General features: G+C 65.9%; 1 protein-coding gene across 1 annotated transcript in view; it reads left to right on the forward strand.

The window, feature by feature from the left end:
* The window catches only part of CACNA1A (calcium voltage-gated channel subunit alpha1 A), a 52369-nt gene that overhangs the window by 7948 nt on the left and 29507 nt on the right, over positions 1–14914 (forward strand). Inside the window, exons 5-20 of the mRNA XM_086871247.1 lie at positions 750–902; positions 2876–3063; positions 3473–3576; positions 3654–3769; positions 5623–5679; positions 6174–6263; positions 7703–7912; positions 8755–8867; positions 10773–10885; positions 11217–11348; positions 11495–11567; positions 11661–11778; positions 11892–11959; positions 12054–12160; positions 13525–14247; positions 14460–14821. Coding sequence (XP_086727373.1) covers positions 750–902; positions 2876–3063; positions 3473–3576; positions 3654–3769; positions 5623–5679; positions 6174–6263; positions 7703–7912; positions 8755–8867; positions 10773–10885; positions 11217–11348; positions 11495–11567; positions 11661–11778; positions 11892–11959; positions 12054–12160; positions 13525–14247; positions 14460–14821 — 2727 coding nt within the window. The remainder of the gene's footprint in view (positions 1–749; positions 903–2875; positions 3064–3472; positions 3577–3653; positions 3770–5622; positions 5680–6173; positions 6264–7702; positions 7913–8754; positions 8868–10772; positions 10886–11216; positions 11349–11494; positions 11568–11660; positions 11779–11891; positions 11960–12053; positions 12161–13524; positions 14248–14459; positions 14822–14914) is intronic.

Consider the following 14914-nt stretch of genomic DNA (forward strand, 5'->3'; position numbering starts at 1 on the left):
CAGGATTTGGGGTCTCGGGGATCCCAAGTGAGTGTGGGGCAGGATTTGGGGTCTCGGGGATCCCAAGTGAGTGTGGGGCAGGATTTGGGGTCTCGGGGATCCCAAGTGAGTGTGGGGCAGGATTTGGGGTCCCAGGGATCCCAAGTGAGTGTGGGGCAGGATTTGGGGTCTTGGGGGGGGATTTGGTGTCCCGGGGGGTCCCGGGAGGGGATTTGGGGTCCCGGGGTGGGATTTGGGGTCCCGGGGGGAATTTAGGGTCCCGGGGAGGGGATTTGGGGTCCCAGGGGTCCCGGGATTAGATTTGGGGGTCTCGGGGTGGGATTTGGGGTCCCGGGGGGTCCCGGGAGGGGATATGAGGTCCCGGGGGGGATTTGGGGTCCTGGGGGGTCCCGGGGGGGATTTGGGGGGTCCCGGGGGGAGAATTTAGGGTCCCGGGGGGGGATTTGGGGGGTCCGGGGGGGATTTGGGGTCCCGGGTAGGGGATTTGGGGTCCCTTGGAGGGATTTGGGGGGTCACGGGGGGGATTTGGGGGGTCCCGGGCGGGGATTTGGGGGGTCCCGGGCGGGGATTTGGGGGGTCCCGGGGAGGGGATTTGGGGGGTCCCGGGGAGGGGATTTGGGGTCCCAGGGGGTCCCGGGGAGGGGATTTGGGCTCCCAGGGAGGGGATTTGGGGTCCCAAGGGGTCCCGGGGTGGGATTTGGGGTCCCGGGGGGGGATCTGGGGGGTCCCGGCCGCTGAGCCCCCCGCAGGTTTGCAGGTCGTGCTGAAGTCCATCATGAAAGCGATGATCCCGCTGCTGCAGATCGGGCTCCTGCTCTTCTTTGCGATCCTCATCTTCGCCATCATAGGATTAGAGTTTTATATGGGCAAATTCCACACCACCTGCTTCGACCTGGTCACAGGTGTCCCCCCAGAGCCCCCCGAATCCCCCCCGGCCCCCCCAGAGCCCCCCTGAATCCCCTCCAGCCCCCCGAATCCCCCCAGCCGCCCTAAACCCCCCCGAATCCCCCCCAGCCCCCCGAATCCCCCCAGCCCCCCTAAACCCCCCTGAATCCCCCCAACCCCCCCCAAATATCCCTGAATTCCCTCAAACCCCCCTAAACCTCCCCAAATCCCCCCGAATCCTCTCCAGCCCCCCTGAATCCCCCCAAACACCCCCAAATATCCCTGAATTCCCTCAAACCCCCCTAAACCTTCCCAAATCCCCCCGAATCCTCTCCAGCCTCCCTAAACCTCCCTAAACCCCCCTGAATCTTCTCCAGCCCCCCTGAATCCCCCCAAACACCCCCAAATCCCCTCCAAACCCCCTTAAATCTTCCCAAATCCCCCCCAAATCCCCTCCAGCCCCCCTGAATCCTCCCAAACACCCCCAAATCACCCCTGAATCCCCCCAACCCCCCTAAACCTCCCCAAAATCCCCTGAATCCCCTCCAGGCCCCCTAAACCTCCCCAAACCTCCCCAAAACCCCCCCGAATCCCCTCCAGCCCCCCTAAATTCCCTCAATCCCCCTAAACCTCCCTAACCCCCCCAATCCTCTCCAGTCCCCCTAAAACACCCAAATCCCCCCTGAATCCCCTCCAGCCCCCTAAACCTCCCAAACCCCCCCAACCCCCCCAAATCCCCTCCAAGCCCCTCAAACCCTCCCAAGGCCCCCCAACCGCTCCTCCAGCACCCCCCAATCCCCTCGAGCCCCCCCCACCCTTGACACCCCCTGAATCCCCCCAAATTACCCTGCCCCCCAAAATCTGCCCCCCCAAATTACCCTGCCCCCCCAAATCTGCCCCCAAAATTACCCTGCCCCCGAAATCTGCCCCCCCAAATTACCCTGCCCCCCCCAAATCTGCCCCCCTTCCCTCGTGCCTCAGTTTCCCCGGGTTGGGCTCACCGGGGTTGAGGGGGGGGGGGGCTGCAGGGACCGGATCCTTTTCTCCCCCCCCCCGGGCCCCCCCAAAACTCTCCCCGGGCCGGCGGCCAATTTGGAGCGTCCTAATTAGCGCTGTCCCTTAATGAGGCCGTTAATTGGCCGCGGTTATTTCTGTCCGTGCCCTGAGGCGGCAGCGAGGGGGTCGGGGGGGTCCTGGGGGGGTCCTGGGGACGTCCTGGGGACATTGGGGGGGGGGGGGGGGGGTTCTGGGGATATCGGGGGGTCCTGGGGACATTGGGGGGGGGGGGTCCTGGGGATATTGGGGGGGTTCTGGGGATATTGGGGTGGTCCTGGGGACATTGGGGGTGGTCCTGGGGACATTGGGGGGGGTCCTGGGGACATTGGGGGGGGGTTCCTGGGGATATTGGGGGGGTTCTGGGGATATTGGGGTGGTCCTGGGGACATTGGGGGTGGTCCTGGGGATATTGGGGGGGGTCCTGGGGACATTGGGGGGGGTCCTGGCGACATTGGGGGGTCCTGGGCACATTGGGGGGGGTCCTGGGGACATTGGGGGGGGTCCTTGGGACATTGGGGGGGGTCCTGGGGACATTGGGGGGTCCTGGGGACATTGGGGGGGGGTCCTTGGGATATCGGGGGAGGTCCTGGGGATATTGGGGGGGGGTCCTGGGGATATCGGGGGGTCCTGGGGATATCGGGGGGTCCTGGGGATATTGGGGGGGGTCCTGGTGACATTGGGGGGGGTCCTGGGGATATCGGGGGGGGTCCTGGGGGTACTGGGGGGTCCTGGGGACATTGGGGGGTCCTGGGGACATTGGGGGGGGGGTTTTGGGAATATTGGGGGGGGGTCCTGGAGACATCGCGGGGGGTCCTGGGGGTATTGGGGGGATCATGGAGACATCGGGGGGTCCTGGGGGTATTGGGGGGATCATGGAGACATCGGGGGGTCCTGGGGACACGGAGGGACCCCAGACCACGGCCCCCCCCCGCAGACGAGATCAAGGTGGAGGTCCCGTGCGGGACGGACGAGCCGGCCCGGATCTGCCCCAATGGCACCAAGTGCAAGAAATACTGGGAAGGGCCCAACTACGGCATCACGCAGTTCGACAACATCCTCTTCGCCGTGCTCACCGTCTTCCAGTGCATCACCATGGAAGGGTGGACCGACCTCCTCTACTATGTGAGGGCTCTCACCTCCCGGTACCGCCCGCTCCTCTCCCGGTGCCGCCCGGTGCCGCCCGGTGCCGCTCGGTGCCTGCCTGCTCCTTGTCCGGTGCCATCCTGTCCCTGCCCGGTGGCACCCGGTCCCCTCCCGGTCCCCTCCTCCCTCCGGAGTCCCCTCCTGTCCCCCCCGGGGTCCTCCCCTGGCTCCCCCCCGGCCCCCGTGGGACCCTCCTGGGACCCCATAATTCCTGGGACCCCCCCAGCTCACGGGACCCCCCAGTCCACGGGACCCCCCAGTCCACGGGACCCCCCCAATCCATGGGACCCCCCCAATCCATGGGACCCCCCCCATCCACGGGACCCCCCCAATCCACGGGACGCCCCCCAATCCACGGGACCCCCCCCCCTTTCCCTCTCCCCCCCAGAGCAACGACGCCTCAGGGAACACTTGGAACTGGCTGTACTTCATCCCCCTCATCATCATCGGCTCCTTTTTTATGCTCAACCTCGTGCTGGGGGTCCTGTCCGGGTAAGGGGCTCCGGGGGGGTTTTTTGGGGGGTCCCCGGTGCCCCCCCCGGGCCGGCGCTGAGCGGGGGGGTCCGCAGGGAGTTTGCCAAAGAGCGGGAGCGGGTGGAGAACCGGCGGGCGTTCCTCAAGCTGCGGCGGCAGCAGCAAATCGAGCGGGAGCTCAATGGATACATGGAGTGGATCTCCAAGGCGGGTGAGGGTCGGGACCACCCCTCAAATCCTTCTGTGGACCCCCCAAACTCCCCCCGGCTCCGTGACCCCAAACCCCAACCCAAACCGCCCTCAAATCCCTGCCCGAGCGGCTCCGGGTGACCTCAAATCTCCCCCAAATCTCCCCAAATCTTCCCCAAATTACCCAAATCTCCCCCAAATCTCCCCAAATCTCTCCCAAATCTCCCCCAAATCTCCCCAAATCTCCCCAAATCTCTCCCAAATCTCCCCCAAATCCCCCCCAAATCTCCCCAGATCTCCCCCAAACTCCCCCCGGCTCTGTGAACCCCAAACCCAAACCGCCCTGAAATCCCTGCCCGAGCGGCTCCGGGTGACCTCAAATCTCCCTCAAATCCCCCAGATCTCCCCCAAATCTCCCCCAAATCTCCCCCAAATCTCCCAAATCTCCCCCAAATCTCCCCCAAATCTCCCCCAAACTCCCCCCGGCTCCGTGACCCCAAACCCCAACCCCAAACCGGCCTGAAATCCCTTCCCGAGCGTCTCCGGGTGACCTCAAATCTCCCCCAAATCTCCCCCAAATCTCCCCAAATCTCCCCAAATCTCCCCCAAATCCCCCCAAATCTCCCCAAATCTCCCCTAAATCTCCCCCAAATCTCCCCCAAACTCCCCCCGGCTCTGTGACCCCAAACCCCAAACCGCCCTGAAATCCCTGCCCGAGCGGCTCCGGGTGACCTCAAATCTCCCCCAAATATCCCCCAAATCTCCCCAAATCTTCCCCAAATTACCCAAATCTCCCCCAAATCTCCCCCAAATATCCCCCAAATCTCCCCAAATCTCTCCAAATCTCCCCAAATCTCCCCCAAATCTCCCCCCCTAATCCCCCCCAAACTCCCCCAAATCTTCCCCAAATCTCACCCCAAATCTCCCCCAAATCTCCCCAAATCTCCCCAAATCTCTCCCAAATCTCTCAAATCTTCCCCAAATCTTCCCCAAATCTTCCCCAAATCTTCCCCAAATCTCCCCCAAATCCCCCAAATCTCCCCCAAATCTCCCCCAAATCTCCCCAAATCCCTCAAATCTCCCCAAATCTCTCAAATCTTCCCCAAATCTCCCCCAGATCTCCCCCAAATCCCCCAAATCTCCCCCAAATCTCCCCAAATTCCTCAAATCTCCCCAAATCTCTCAAATCTTCCCCAAATCACCCCCAGATCTCCCCAAATCTCCTCCAAGCCGCCCAGGGGATCGCCCCAAACCTTTCCCAACCTCCCCCTGGGATCCCCCAAACCTTCCCGACTCTTCCCCTGAGGTCCCCCCAAACCCAACCTCCCCCTGGGGTCCCCCAAACCCTCCCAACTCTTCCCAACCCTCCCCAAACCTTCTCAGCCCCCTCCCAACGCACCCCCGCCCCCTCCAAACCCTCTCCAAGCCCTTCTGGGACCCCCAACCTCCCTCTCGGGACCCCCGGGATCACCCAACCCCCCCCTTGAACCCCCTCCCCCCAATCCCTGAAGCCCCCCTTAACCTCCCCCCAAACCCTTTCCAGCCCCTTTCAACGCCCCCAAATCCCCCCGAGCCCCTCTCCCCCCGCTCCTCCCGGGGCTTCCCAATCCCTGCCCCACCCCCGAGCCCCCCCGAGCCCCCCGAGGCCCCCCGAGCCCCCCTGAGCTCCTCTGAGCCCCCCCGAGCCCCCCCGAGCCCCTCTCCCCCCGCTCCTCCCGGGGCTTCCCAATCCCTGCCCCACCCCTGAGACCCCCCGAGCCCCCCTGAGACCCCCTGAGCCCCCCTGAGCCCCCTTGAACTCCTCTGAGCCCCCCCGAGCCCCCCCGAGCCCCCCCGAGCCCCCCCAGCCCCCCTGAGCCCCCCACTTTCCCTCAGAAGAGGTGATCCTGGCCGAGGACGAGCCCGAGGCCGAGCCCCGGCGCCCCTTCGATGGTAAGTGCCCAACCCCCCCCCGTGTCACCCGTGTCACCAACCCCCCCCGGTGTCACCAACCCGCTCCGTGTCACCCGTGTCACCAACCCCCCCCCGGTGTCACCAACCCCCCCCCCGGTATCACCACCCTCCCAGTGTCACCCGTGTCACCAACCCCCCCCCCGGTGTCACCACCCCCCCCCGGTGTCACCAACCCCCCCCCGGTGTCACCACCCACCCCGGTGTCACCAACCCCCCCCCGGTGTCACCACCCTCCCTGTGTCACCCGTGTCACCAACCCCCCCCCGGTGTCACCAACCCCCCCCCGGTGTCACCACCCTCCCTGTGTCACCCGTGTCACCAACCCCCCCCCCGGTGTCACCCGTGTCACCAACCCTCCCCCCCCCCCGGTGTCACCCGTGCCACCAACCCCCTCCCACGCCCCCTCCCCCCCCGGGGGCTCCGTGGGGACCCCCCCGTGTGACGGGAGCCCCCCCGTGCCCCCCCCGCGGGAGCTCTCCGGAGGGCCACCAGCAAGAGGAGCAAGACGGACCTGCTGAGCCCCGAGGAGGGCGAGGAGCAGCTGGGGGACATCGCGGCCATGGGTGGGTGACATGTGGGGACAGCTGGGGGACATCGCGGGGACAGCCGGGGGACATCGCAGCCATGGGTGGGTGACACGGGGGGACAGCCGGGGGACATCGCAGCCATGGGTGGGTGACACGGGGGGACAGCCGGGGGACATCGCGGCCATGGGTGGGTGACACGGGGGGACAGCTGGGGACATCGCGGCCATGGGTGGGTGACACGTGGGGACAGCTGGGGACATCGCAGCCATGGGTGGGTGACACGGGGGGACAGCCGGGGGACATCGCAGCCATGGGTGGGTGACACGGGGGGACAGCTGGGGACATCGCGGCCATGGGTGGGTGACACGTGGGGACAGCTGGGGACATCGCAGCCATGGGTGGGTGACACGGGGGGACAGCCGGGGGACATCGCAGCCATGGGTGGGTGACACGGGGGGACAGCTGGGGACATCGCGGCCATGGGTGGGTGACACGTGGGGACAGCTGGGGACATCGCAGCCATGGGTGGGTGACACGGGGGGACAGCCGGGGGACATCGCAGCCATGGGTGGGTGACACGGGGGGACAGCTGGGGACATCGCGGCCATGGGTGGGTGACACGTGGGGACAGCTGGGGACATCGCAGCCATGGGTGGGTGACACGGGGGGACAGCCGGGGGACATCGCAGCCATGGGTGGGTGACACGGGGGGACAGCTGGGGACATCGCGGCCATGGGTGGGTGACACGTGGGGACAGCTGGGGACATCGCAGCCATGGGTGGGTGACACGCGGGGACAGCTGGGGACATCGCGGCCATGGGTGGGTGACACGCGGGGACAGCTGGGGACATCGCAGCCATGGGTGGGTGACACGCGGGGACAGCTGGGGGTCCTGGGGGGGGGATGGGTCGGGGTGACAGCCGGGGGTTCCCTGGTGATGGTTTGGGGGTGGGGGGTGACAAGGGACAGGCTGGGGTGACACGGGATGGATTTAGCTGGTGACACAGGTGACACGGGTGGCACAGGTGACACAGGATGGCTTGGTTGGTGACATAGGCACAGCCTGGCGTGACACAGGATGGGTTTAGCTGGTGACACAGGTGACACTGGATGAGTTTGGGGTGACACAGGTGACACAGGTGACACAGGATGTGTTTGGGGGCGTGACACAGGTGACACAGGTGACACAGGTGACACAGGATGGCTTGGTTGGTGACATAGGCACAGCCTGGCGTGACACAGGATGGGTTTAGCTGGTGACACAGGTGACACAGGATGGGTTTGGGGTGACACAGGTGACACAGGTGACACAGGTTGGCTCGGTTGGTGACACAGGTGACACAGGTGACACGGGATGAGTTTGGGGGTGACACAGGTGACACAGGTGACACAGGTGACATGGGATGGCTCGGTTGGTGACACAGTCCCAGCCTGCCGTGACCCGATGTCCCCTCTTGCCGCGTGTCCCCCGCAGGGTCCCCCTTCGCCCGTGCCAGCCTCAAAAGTGCCAAGCTGGAGAACGCCACCTTCTTCCAGAAGCGGGAGCGGCGGATGCGCTTCCACATCCGGCGGATGGTGAAAACTCAGGCCTTCTACTGGACCGTGCTCAGTCTGGTAGCGCTCAACACCCTGTGTGTTGCTATCGTTCACTACGACCAGCCAGATTGGCTTTCCGACTTCCTCTGTGAGTCCTGGAGCCCCCCCGAGACCCCTGAGACCCCCAGAGACCCCCAGAGACCCCCTGGAACCCCCCAGAGACCCCTGGAACACCCTGTGTGTTGCTATCGTTCACTACGACCAGCCAGATTGGCTTTCCGACTTCCTCTGTGAGTCCTGGAGACACCCAGAGACCCCCAGAGATCCCCTGGAACCCCTCAGAGACCCCCTGAGACCCCTGGAGACCTCCAGAGAGTCCCTGAGACCCCTGCAGACCCCCAGAGACCCCCCCTGAGATCCCTGGAGCCCATCAGAGACCCCCTGAGATCCCTGGAGACCCTCGCAGACCCCCTGAGATCCCTGGAGAGCCCCTGGAATCCCTCAGAGACCCCCTGAGATCCCTGGAGACCCCTGGAGCCCTCCAGAGCCTCCCGGAGCTCCTTGGAGCCCCCCGGAGTCCCCCCCCAAACTCACAGGAGGCTCCTGCAGACCCCCAGAACCCCCCAGAGACCCCCAGAGACCCCCCAAACCCGCCAGAGACCCTCAGAACCCCCCAGAGACCCCCAGAACCCCCGAGAACCCTTCAGAGAACCCCACAGAGACCCCCCCAAACCCACCGGAGGCTCCTGGAGACCCCCCAGAGACCCCCCAGAGACCCCCCAGAGACCCCCAAAACCCGCCAGACCCCCCCGAGACCCCCCGAGACCCCCCCAAACCCACCGGAGCCCCCCAGAGCCCTCCAGACCCCCCTCCCCCAACCCTTCCCGACACTCCCAGACCCCCCAGACCCCTCTAACCCCTGGGACCCCCCCCAGCTTTTGGGACCCCCCGGGAGTGCCCCCCCTCACGGCTGTCCCCTCCCCCCCCCAGACTATGCAGAATTCATTTTCTTGGGACTCTTTATGTCCGAAATGTTTATAAAAATGTACGGGCTGGGGACGCGGCCTTACTTCCACTCGTCCTTCAACTGCTTCGACTGTGCCGTGAGTGCCGGGGGGATCCAGGGGGATCCAGGGGATTGGGGGATCAGGGGATGGGATCAGGGGATAGGATGGGATCAGTGGATCAATGGGATCAGGGGATCCAGGGGATCAGTACGGGCTGGGGACGTGGCCTTACTTCCACTCGTCCTTCAACTGCTTCGACTGTGCCGTGAGTCCGACAGGGGGATCCAGGGGATTGATGGGATGGGATCAGGGGATCATGGGATCAATGGGATCCATGGGATGGGATCAGTGGGATCAGGGGATCAGGGGATGGGATCAGGGGATCAGGGGATCAGTGGGATCAGGGGATCCATGGGATGGGATCAGTATAGGCTGGGGACGTGGCCTTACTTCCCCACTCGTCCTTCAACTGCTTCGACTGTGCCGTGAGTCCGACAGGGGGATCCAGGGGATTGATGGGATGGGATCAGGGGATCCATGGGATCAATGGGATCCACGGGATGGGATCAGTGGGATCAGGGGATCAGGGGATGGGATCAGGGGATCAGTGGGATCAGGGGATCCATGGGATGGGATCAGTACAGGCTGGGGACGCGGCCTTACTTCCACTCGTCCTTCAACTGCTTCGACTGTGCCGTGAGTCCGACAGGGGGATCCAGAGGATCAGGGGATTCAGGGGATGGGATGGGATCAGTGGATCGATGGGATCAGGGGATCCAGGGGATCAGTACGGGCTGGGGACGTGGCCTTACTTCCACTCGTCCTTCAACTGCTTCGACTGTGCCGTGAGTCCGACAGGGGGGATCCAGGGGATCAGGGGGTCCAAGGGATCCATGGGATGGGATCAGCAGGATCAGGGGATCAGTGGGATCAGGGGATCCATGGGATGGGATCAGTACAGGCTGGGGACGCGGCCTTACTTCCACTCGTCCTTCAACTGCTTCGACTGTGCCGTGAGTCCGACAGGGGGATCCAGGGGATCCAGGGGATTGGGGGATCAGGGGATCAGGGGATCCAGGGGATGGGATCAGGGGATCCACGGGATGGGATCAGGGGATCAGGGGATCCAGGGGATGAGGGGATCAGGGGATCCAGGGGATGGGATCAGGGGATGGGATCCATGGGGATCCAGGGGATGGGATCAGGGGATCAGGGGATCCACGGGATGGGATCAGGGGATCCAGGGGATCAGGGGATCCACGGGATGGGATCAGGGGATCCAGGGGATCCAGGGGATCAGGGGATCAGGGGATCCAGGGGATGGGATCAGGGGATGGGATCCAGGGGGATCCAGGGGATGGGATCAGGGGATCAGGGGATCCAGGGGATGGGATCAGGGGATCAGGGGTTCCATGGGATGGGATCAGTACGGGCTGGGGACGCGGCCTTGCTTCCACTCGTCCTTCAACTGCTTCGACTGTGCCGTGAGTCCGACAGGGGGGATCCAGGGGATCAGGGGGTCCAGGGGATCCGTGGGATGGGATCAGGGGATCAGTGGGATCAGGGGATCCATGGGATGGGATCAGTACAGGCTGGGGACGCGGCCTTACTTCCACTCGTCCTTCAACTGCTTTAACCGTGCTGTGAGTCCGACAGGGGGATCCAGGGGATCAGGGGATCCACAGGATGGGATCAATGGGATCTGGGGATCCGCAGGATCAGGGGATCCATGGGGCAGGATCGATGGGATCAGGGGATCCAGGGGATCAGGGGATGGGATCCATGGGATCAGGGGATGAGATCCATAGGATGGGACAGGATGGGTGGGATGAGATCCACGGGATTGGGATGGGATGGGATCAATGGGATCAAAGGGATCAATAAGATGGGATGAGATTGGGATGGGACAGGATTGGGATGGGATTGGGATTGGGATTGGGATGGGATTGGGATGGGATTGGGATGGGATTGGGATGATTCAGGGCCGCCATCCTCTCCCAGGTTATCATCGGAAGCATCTTCGAGGTGATCTGGGCTGTTGTGAAGCCGGGAACATCCTTTGGGATCAGCGTGCTGCGAGCTCTCAGGTTACTGCGCATCTTCAAAGTCACCAAGTGAGCGCCAGGCCCCCCCCGTGTCCCCTTGTGTCCCTTCGTGACCCCCCGGTGTCCCCTGGTGTCCCCCCTGTGTCCCCTCATGTCCCCCCTGTGTCCCCCCCGTGTCCCCCTCGTTTCCCCCCGTGTCCCCCCCGTGTCCCTTCGTGTCCCCCCCGTGTCCCTTCGTGTCCCCCCGTGTCCCTTCATGTCCCCCCGTGTCCCCCCGTGTCCCCTAGTGTCCCCTCGTGTCCTCCTGTGTCCCCCCCGGTGTCCCCTGGTGTCCCCCAGTGTCCCCCCAGTGTCCCCCCGGTGTCCCCGCTGTCCCCACAGCCCGGCGCTGTCCCCGCAGGTACTGGGCTTCCCTGCGGAACCTGGTGGTGTCCCTGCTGAACTCCATGAAATCCATCATCAGCCTCCTCTTCCTCCTCTTCCTCTTCATCGTCGTCTTCGCCCTTTTGGGGATGCAGCTCTTCGGGGGACAGTGAGTGACCGGGCGGGTCCCCAGGGATGTCCCCACCGGTCCCCAGAGTTTTGGGGTGTCTCTGTGCCCCCCCTGTCCCTGCTTGGGGGGCACCTGCTGCTGGTGGGGCTCCCACCGCTGCCCCCCTCCCCCCAAACTCCCCCCAGGTTCAATTTTGACGACGGGACCCCTCCCACCAATTTCGACACTTTCCCAGCAGCAATAATGACGGTGTTTCAGGTAGGTCCCACCCCCGGGGGGAGGCCCCGAGGGGGGCGGGGGGCTCTCGGGGGGGGGTCCCCGCTGCCCCCAGGGTTTCTCCTTCCCCCCCAGATCCTGACGGGAGAAGACTGGAACGCGGTGATGTACGACGGGATCAAATCTCAGGGCGGCGTCAAGGGCGGGATGGTTTTCTCCGTCTACTTCATTGTCCTCACCCTCTTTGGCAACTGTATTCTGGGGGTCCCGGGGGGGTCCTGGGGGGCTCCTGGGGGGGCTCAGGGGGAGTCCTGGGAGGGGAGGGGCTGCCCTGGTCCCCCCGCTTTGCCTTGACGCCTCTCCCAGATACGCTCCTGAACGTCTTCTTGGCCATTGCCGTGGACAACTTGGCCAACGCGCAGGAGCTCACCAAGGTCAGGGCTCTGGGGGTCTCGGAGGGTCTGGGGGGCCCTGGGAGGGTCTGGGGGGGTCTCGGGCCGGGCTGGACGCGGCACTGGGGCTTCGCAGGATGAGCAGGAGGAGGAGGAAGCCGCCAACCAGAAGCTGGCGCTGCAGAAGGCGAAGGAGGTGGCCGAGGTCAGCCCGCTGTCCGCAGCCAACATGTCCGTGACCATGTGAGTGTCCGGAGCGCGCCGGGATCAGCCCGGATCCACCCCCCAGAACATCCCAGAGCCAGCCCAGACCCACCCCAGCTCCAGCCTTGGGTCCATCCTTGGGTCCATCTCGAATCCTCAGCACCATCCCCAGATCCACCCTGGCTCCATCCCAGCTCCATCCCTGGCTCCATCCCGGCTCCATCTGCGGATTGATCTCGGCTCCATCCCAGACCCACCCTGGCTCCATCCTTGGGTCCATCCCAAATCCTTCCTCAGCGCCATCCCAGCTCCATCCCAGCTCTGTCCCTGGGTCCATCCCAGCTCCATTCCAGCTCTGTCCCTGGGTCCATCCCGGCTCCATCCCAGCTCTGACCCTGGGTCCATCCCAGCTCCATCCTGGCTCCATCCCAGCTCTGACCCTGGGTGCATCCCGACCCCATCCCAGCTCTGTCCCTGGGTCCATCCTGGCTCCTTCCCAGCTCCATCTGCAGATCGATCTTGGCTCCATCCCAGCTCCATCCCTGGGTCCATCCCAGCTCTGTCCCCGGCTCCATCCCAGCTCCATCCTCGGGTCCATCCTGGCTCCGTCCCTGGGTCCATCCCAGCTCCATCCCTGGGTCCATCCCGGCTCCGTCCCTGGCTCCATCCCAGCTCTGTCCCCGGCTCCATCCCAGCTCTGTCCCTGGCTCCATCCCAGCTCCATCCTCGGGTCCATCCTGGCTCCGTCCCTGTGTCCATCCCAGCTCTGTCCCCAGGTCCATCCTGGCTCTGTCCCCGGGTCCATCCTGGCTCTGTCCCCGGGTCCATCCTGGCTCTGTCCCTGGGTCCATCCCAGCTCCTTCCTCAGCTCCATCCCTGGATCCATCCCAGCTCCATCTGTGGATCGATCTCGGCTCCATCCTGGCTCCGTCCCCGGGTCCATCCCAGATCCATCTTTGACTCCATCCCAGCTCCATCCCCGGCTCCATCCTGGCTCCTTCCTCGGCTCCATCCCGGCTCCATCTGCGGATCGATCTCGGCTCCATCCCAGCTCTGTCCCTGGGTCCATCCCGGCTCCTTCCTCAGCTCCATCCCGGCTCCATCCCAGCTCCATCCATGGATCGATCTCGGCTCCATCCCAGATCCATCTTTGACTCCATCCCAGCCCCGTCCCCGCCCTTTCCCGGCTCCATCCCATCCCGACCCCATCCCGTTCCCATCCCGTTCCCATCCCGTTCCCATCCCGTTCCCATCCCGTTCCCATCCCGGTCCCATCCCGGTCCCATCCCGACCCCATCCCATTCCCATCTCGTTCCCATCCCGTTCCCATCCCGGTCCCATCCCGACCCCATCCCGTCCGCACCCCGGCCCCTCCCGACCCAATCCCGCCCCCGGGGCCGCAGGAAGGAGCAGCAGAAGAACCAGAAATCCTCCAAGTCGGTGTGGGAGCAGCGCACGAGCGAGCTGCGGAAGCAGAACCTGCTGGCGAGCCGGGAGGCTCTGTACAGCGAGCTGGACCCCGAGGAGCGCTGGAAGGTTCCCTACGCCCGCCACCTGCGCCCGGACATGAAGACTCACCTGGACCGGCCGCTGGTGGTGGACCCGCAGGAGAACCGCAACAACAACACCAACAAGACGCGGCCCGGGGAGCCCCCGGCCGAGCCGCGCTTCGGGCCGCTCCGCGCCGAGGAGCTGCGGCGGCAGCAGCCGCGGTACCCCGAGCACGGCGGCGGCCCCCGGGCCCCGGAGCCCGCGGGACCCCCCGGGAGCCGCCGGCCCCGCAGCAGCAGCCGGGAACCGGAGCGGGAGCCCAGCCAGGAGCGCGGCTATGCCGAGGGCGAGCGGCCCAAAGGGCGACACCGCAGCCGCGACGGCCGCGCCGGGTCCCCACCGGAGCGGGAGCACCGGAGGCACCGCGGCCACCGGCGGGGGCCCGAGGAGGGCGAGGAGGGAGCCAGGCCCGAGCGGCGGCCGCGGCACCGGGAAGGGGGGCGGCCGCAGCGGGGCGAGGGTGACGGGGAGCACGGGGACGGAGAGCGGCGGAGGCGGCACCGGCACGGGCCCCCCCCCGGCTACGACGGCGAGGGCAGGCGGGAGGACAAGGAGCGGCGGCACCGGCGGAGGAGGTGAGGGCGCGGGAGGGACCCCCGGGGGTTGCCGGGACCCTCCCGGAGCCGGCGGGACCCTCCCGGAGCCGGTGGGACCCTCCGAGCAGGGGCTGCTCTGGTACCCCAAGAGAGAACCGAGCGTCTCTCGGCGGTCCCTGGGGAGCGGATCTTGGGGTGCCGGGGGTCTCCACTGAGCCCCCCGCCCCTCTGAGCCCCCCTTGTCCCCCCAGGGAGGCGCAGCCGCCCCCGGCGCCGTCGGGCCCCACGCTCTCCACCACCCGCCCCATCCAGCAGGACCTGGGGCGCCGGGAGCCCCCCGTGGCCGAGGACATCGACAACATGAAGAACAACAAGCTGGCCACGGGCGAGCCCCCCGCGCCCCCCTCCATGGGCAACCACACCCCCTGCCCCCCCTCCGGGCCCCCCCGCCGGGCCCCCCCCAACGCCAACCCCCCGCCCCCCGAGAACAGCCTGGTGGTCACCAACCCCGGCCCCCTCAACAACCCCAGCAAGGGCGGGGGCAAACCGGAGCACACGGCCGTGGACATCCCACCCCCCTTCCCAGCGCCCCCCAGCAACGCCCTGGTCCAAGGTGGGGCAGCCCCGCTGAGGTTTGGGGGGGCCTGGGAGCGCTGGGGAGCCCGGGGGGGGTTCAGGGGATGAGGGCGGGTCAGGGATGTGAGGG

This window comes from Cyanistes caeruleus, chromosome 35 (genome assembly GCF_971803275.1).
Source record: "Cyanistes caeruleus chromosome 35, bCyaCae1.hap1.1, whole genome shotgun sequence".
NCBI lineage: Eukaryota > Metazoa > Chordata > Aves > Passeriformes > Paridae > Cyanistes > Cyanistes caeruleus.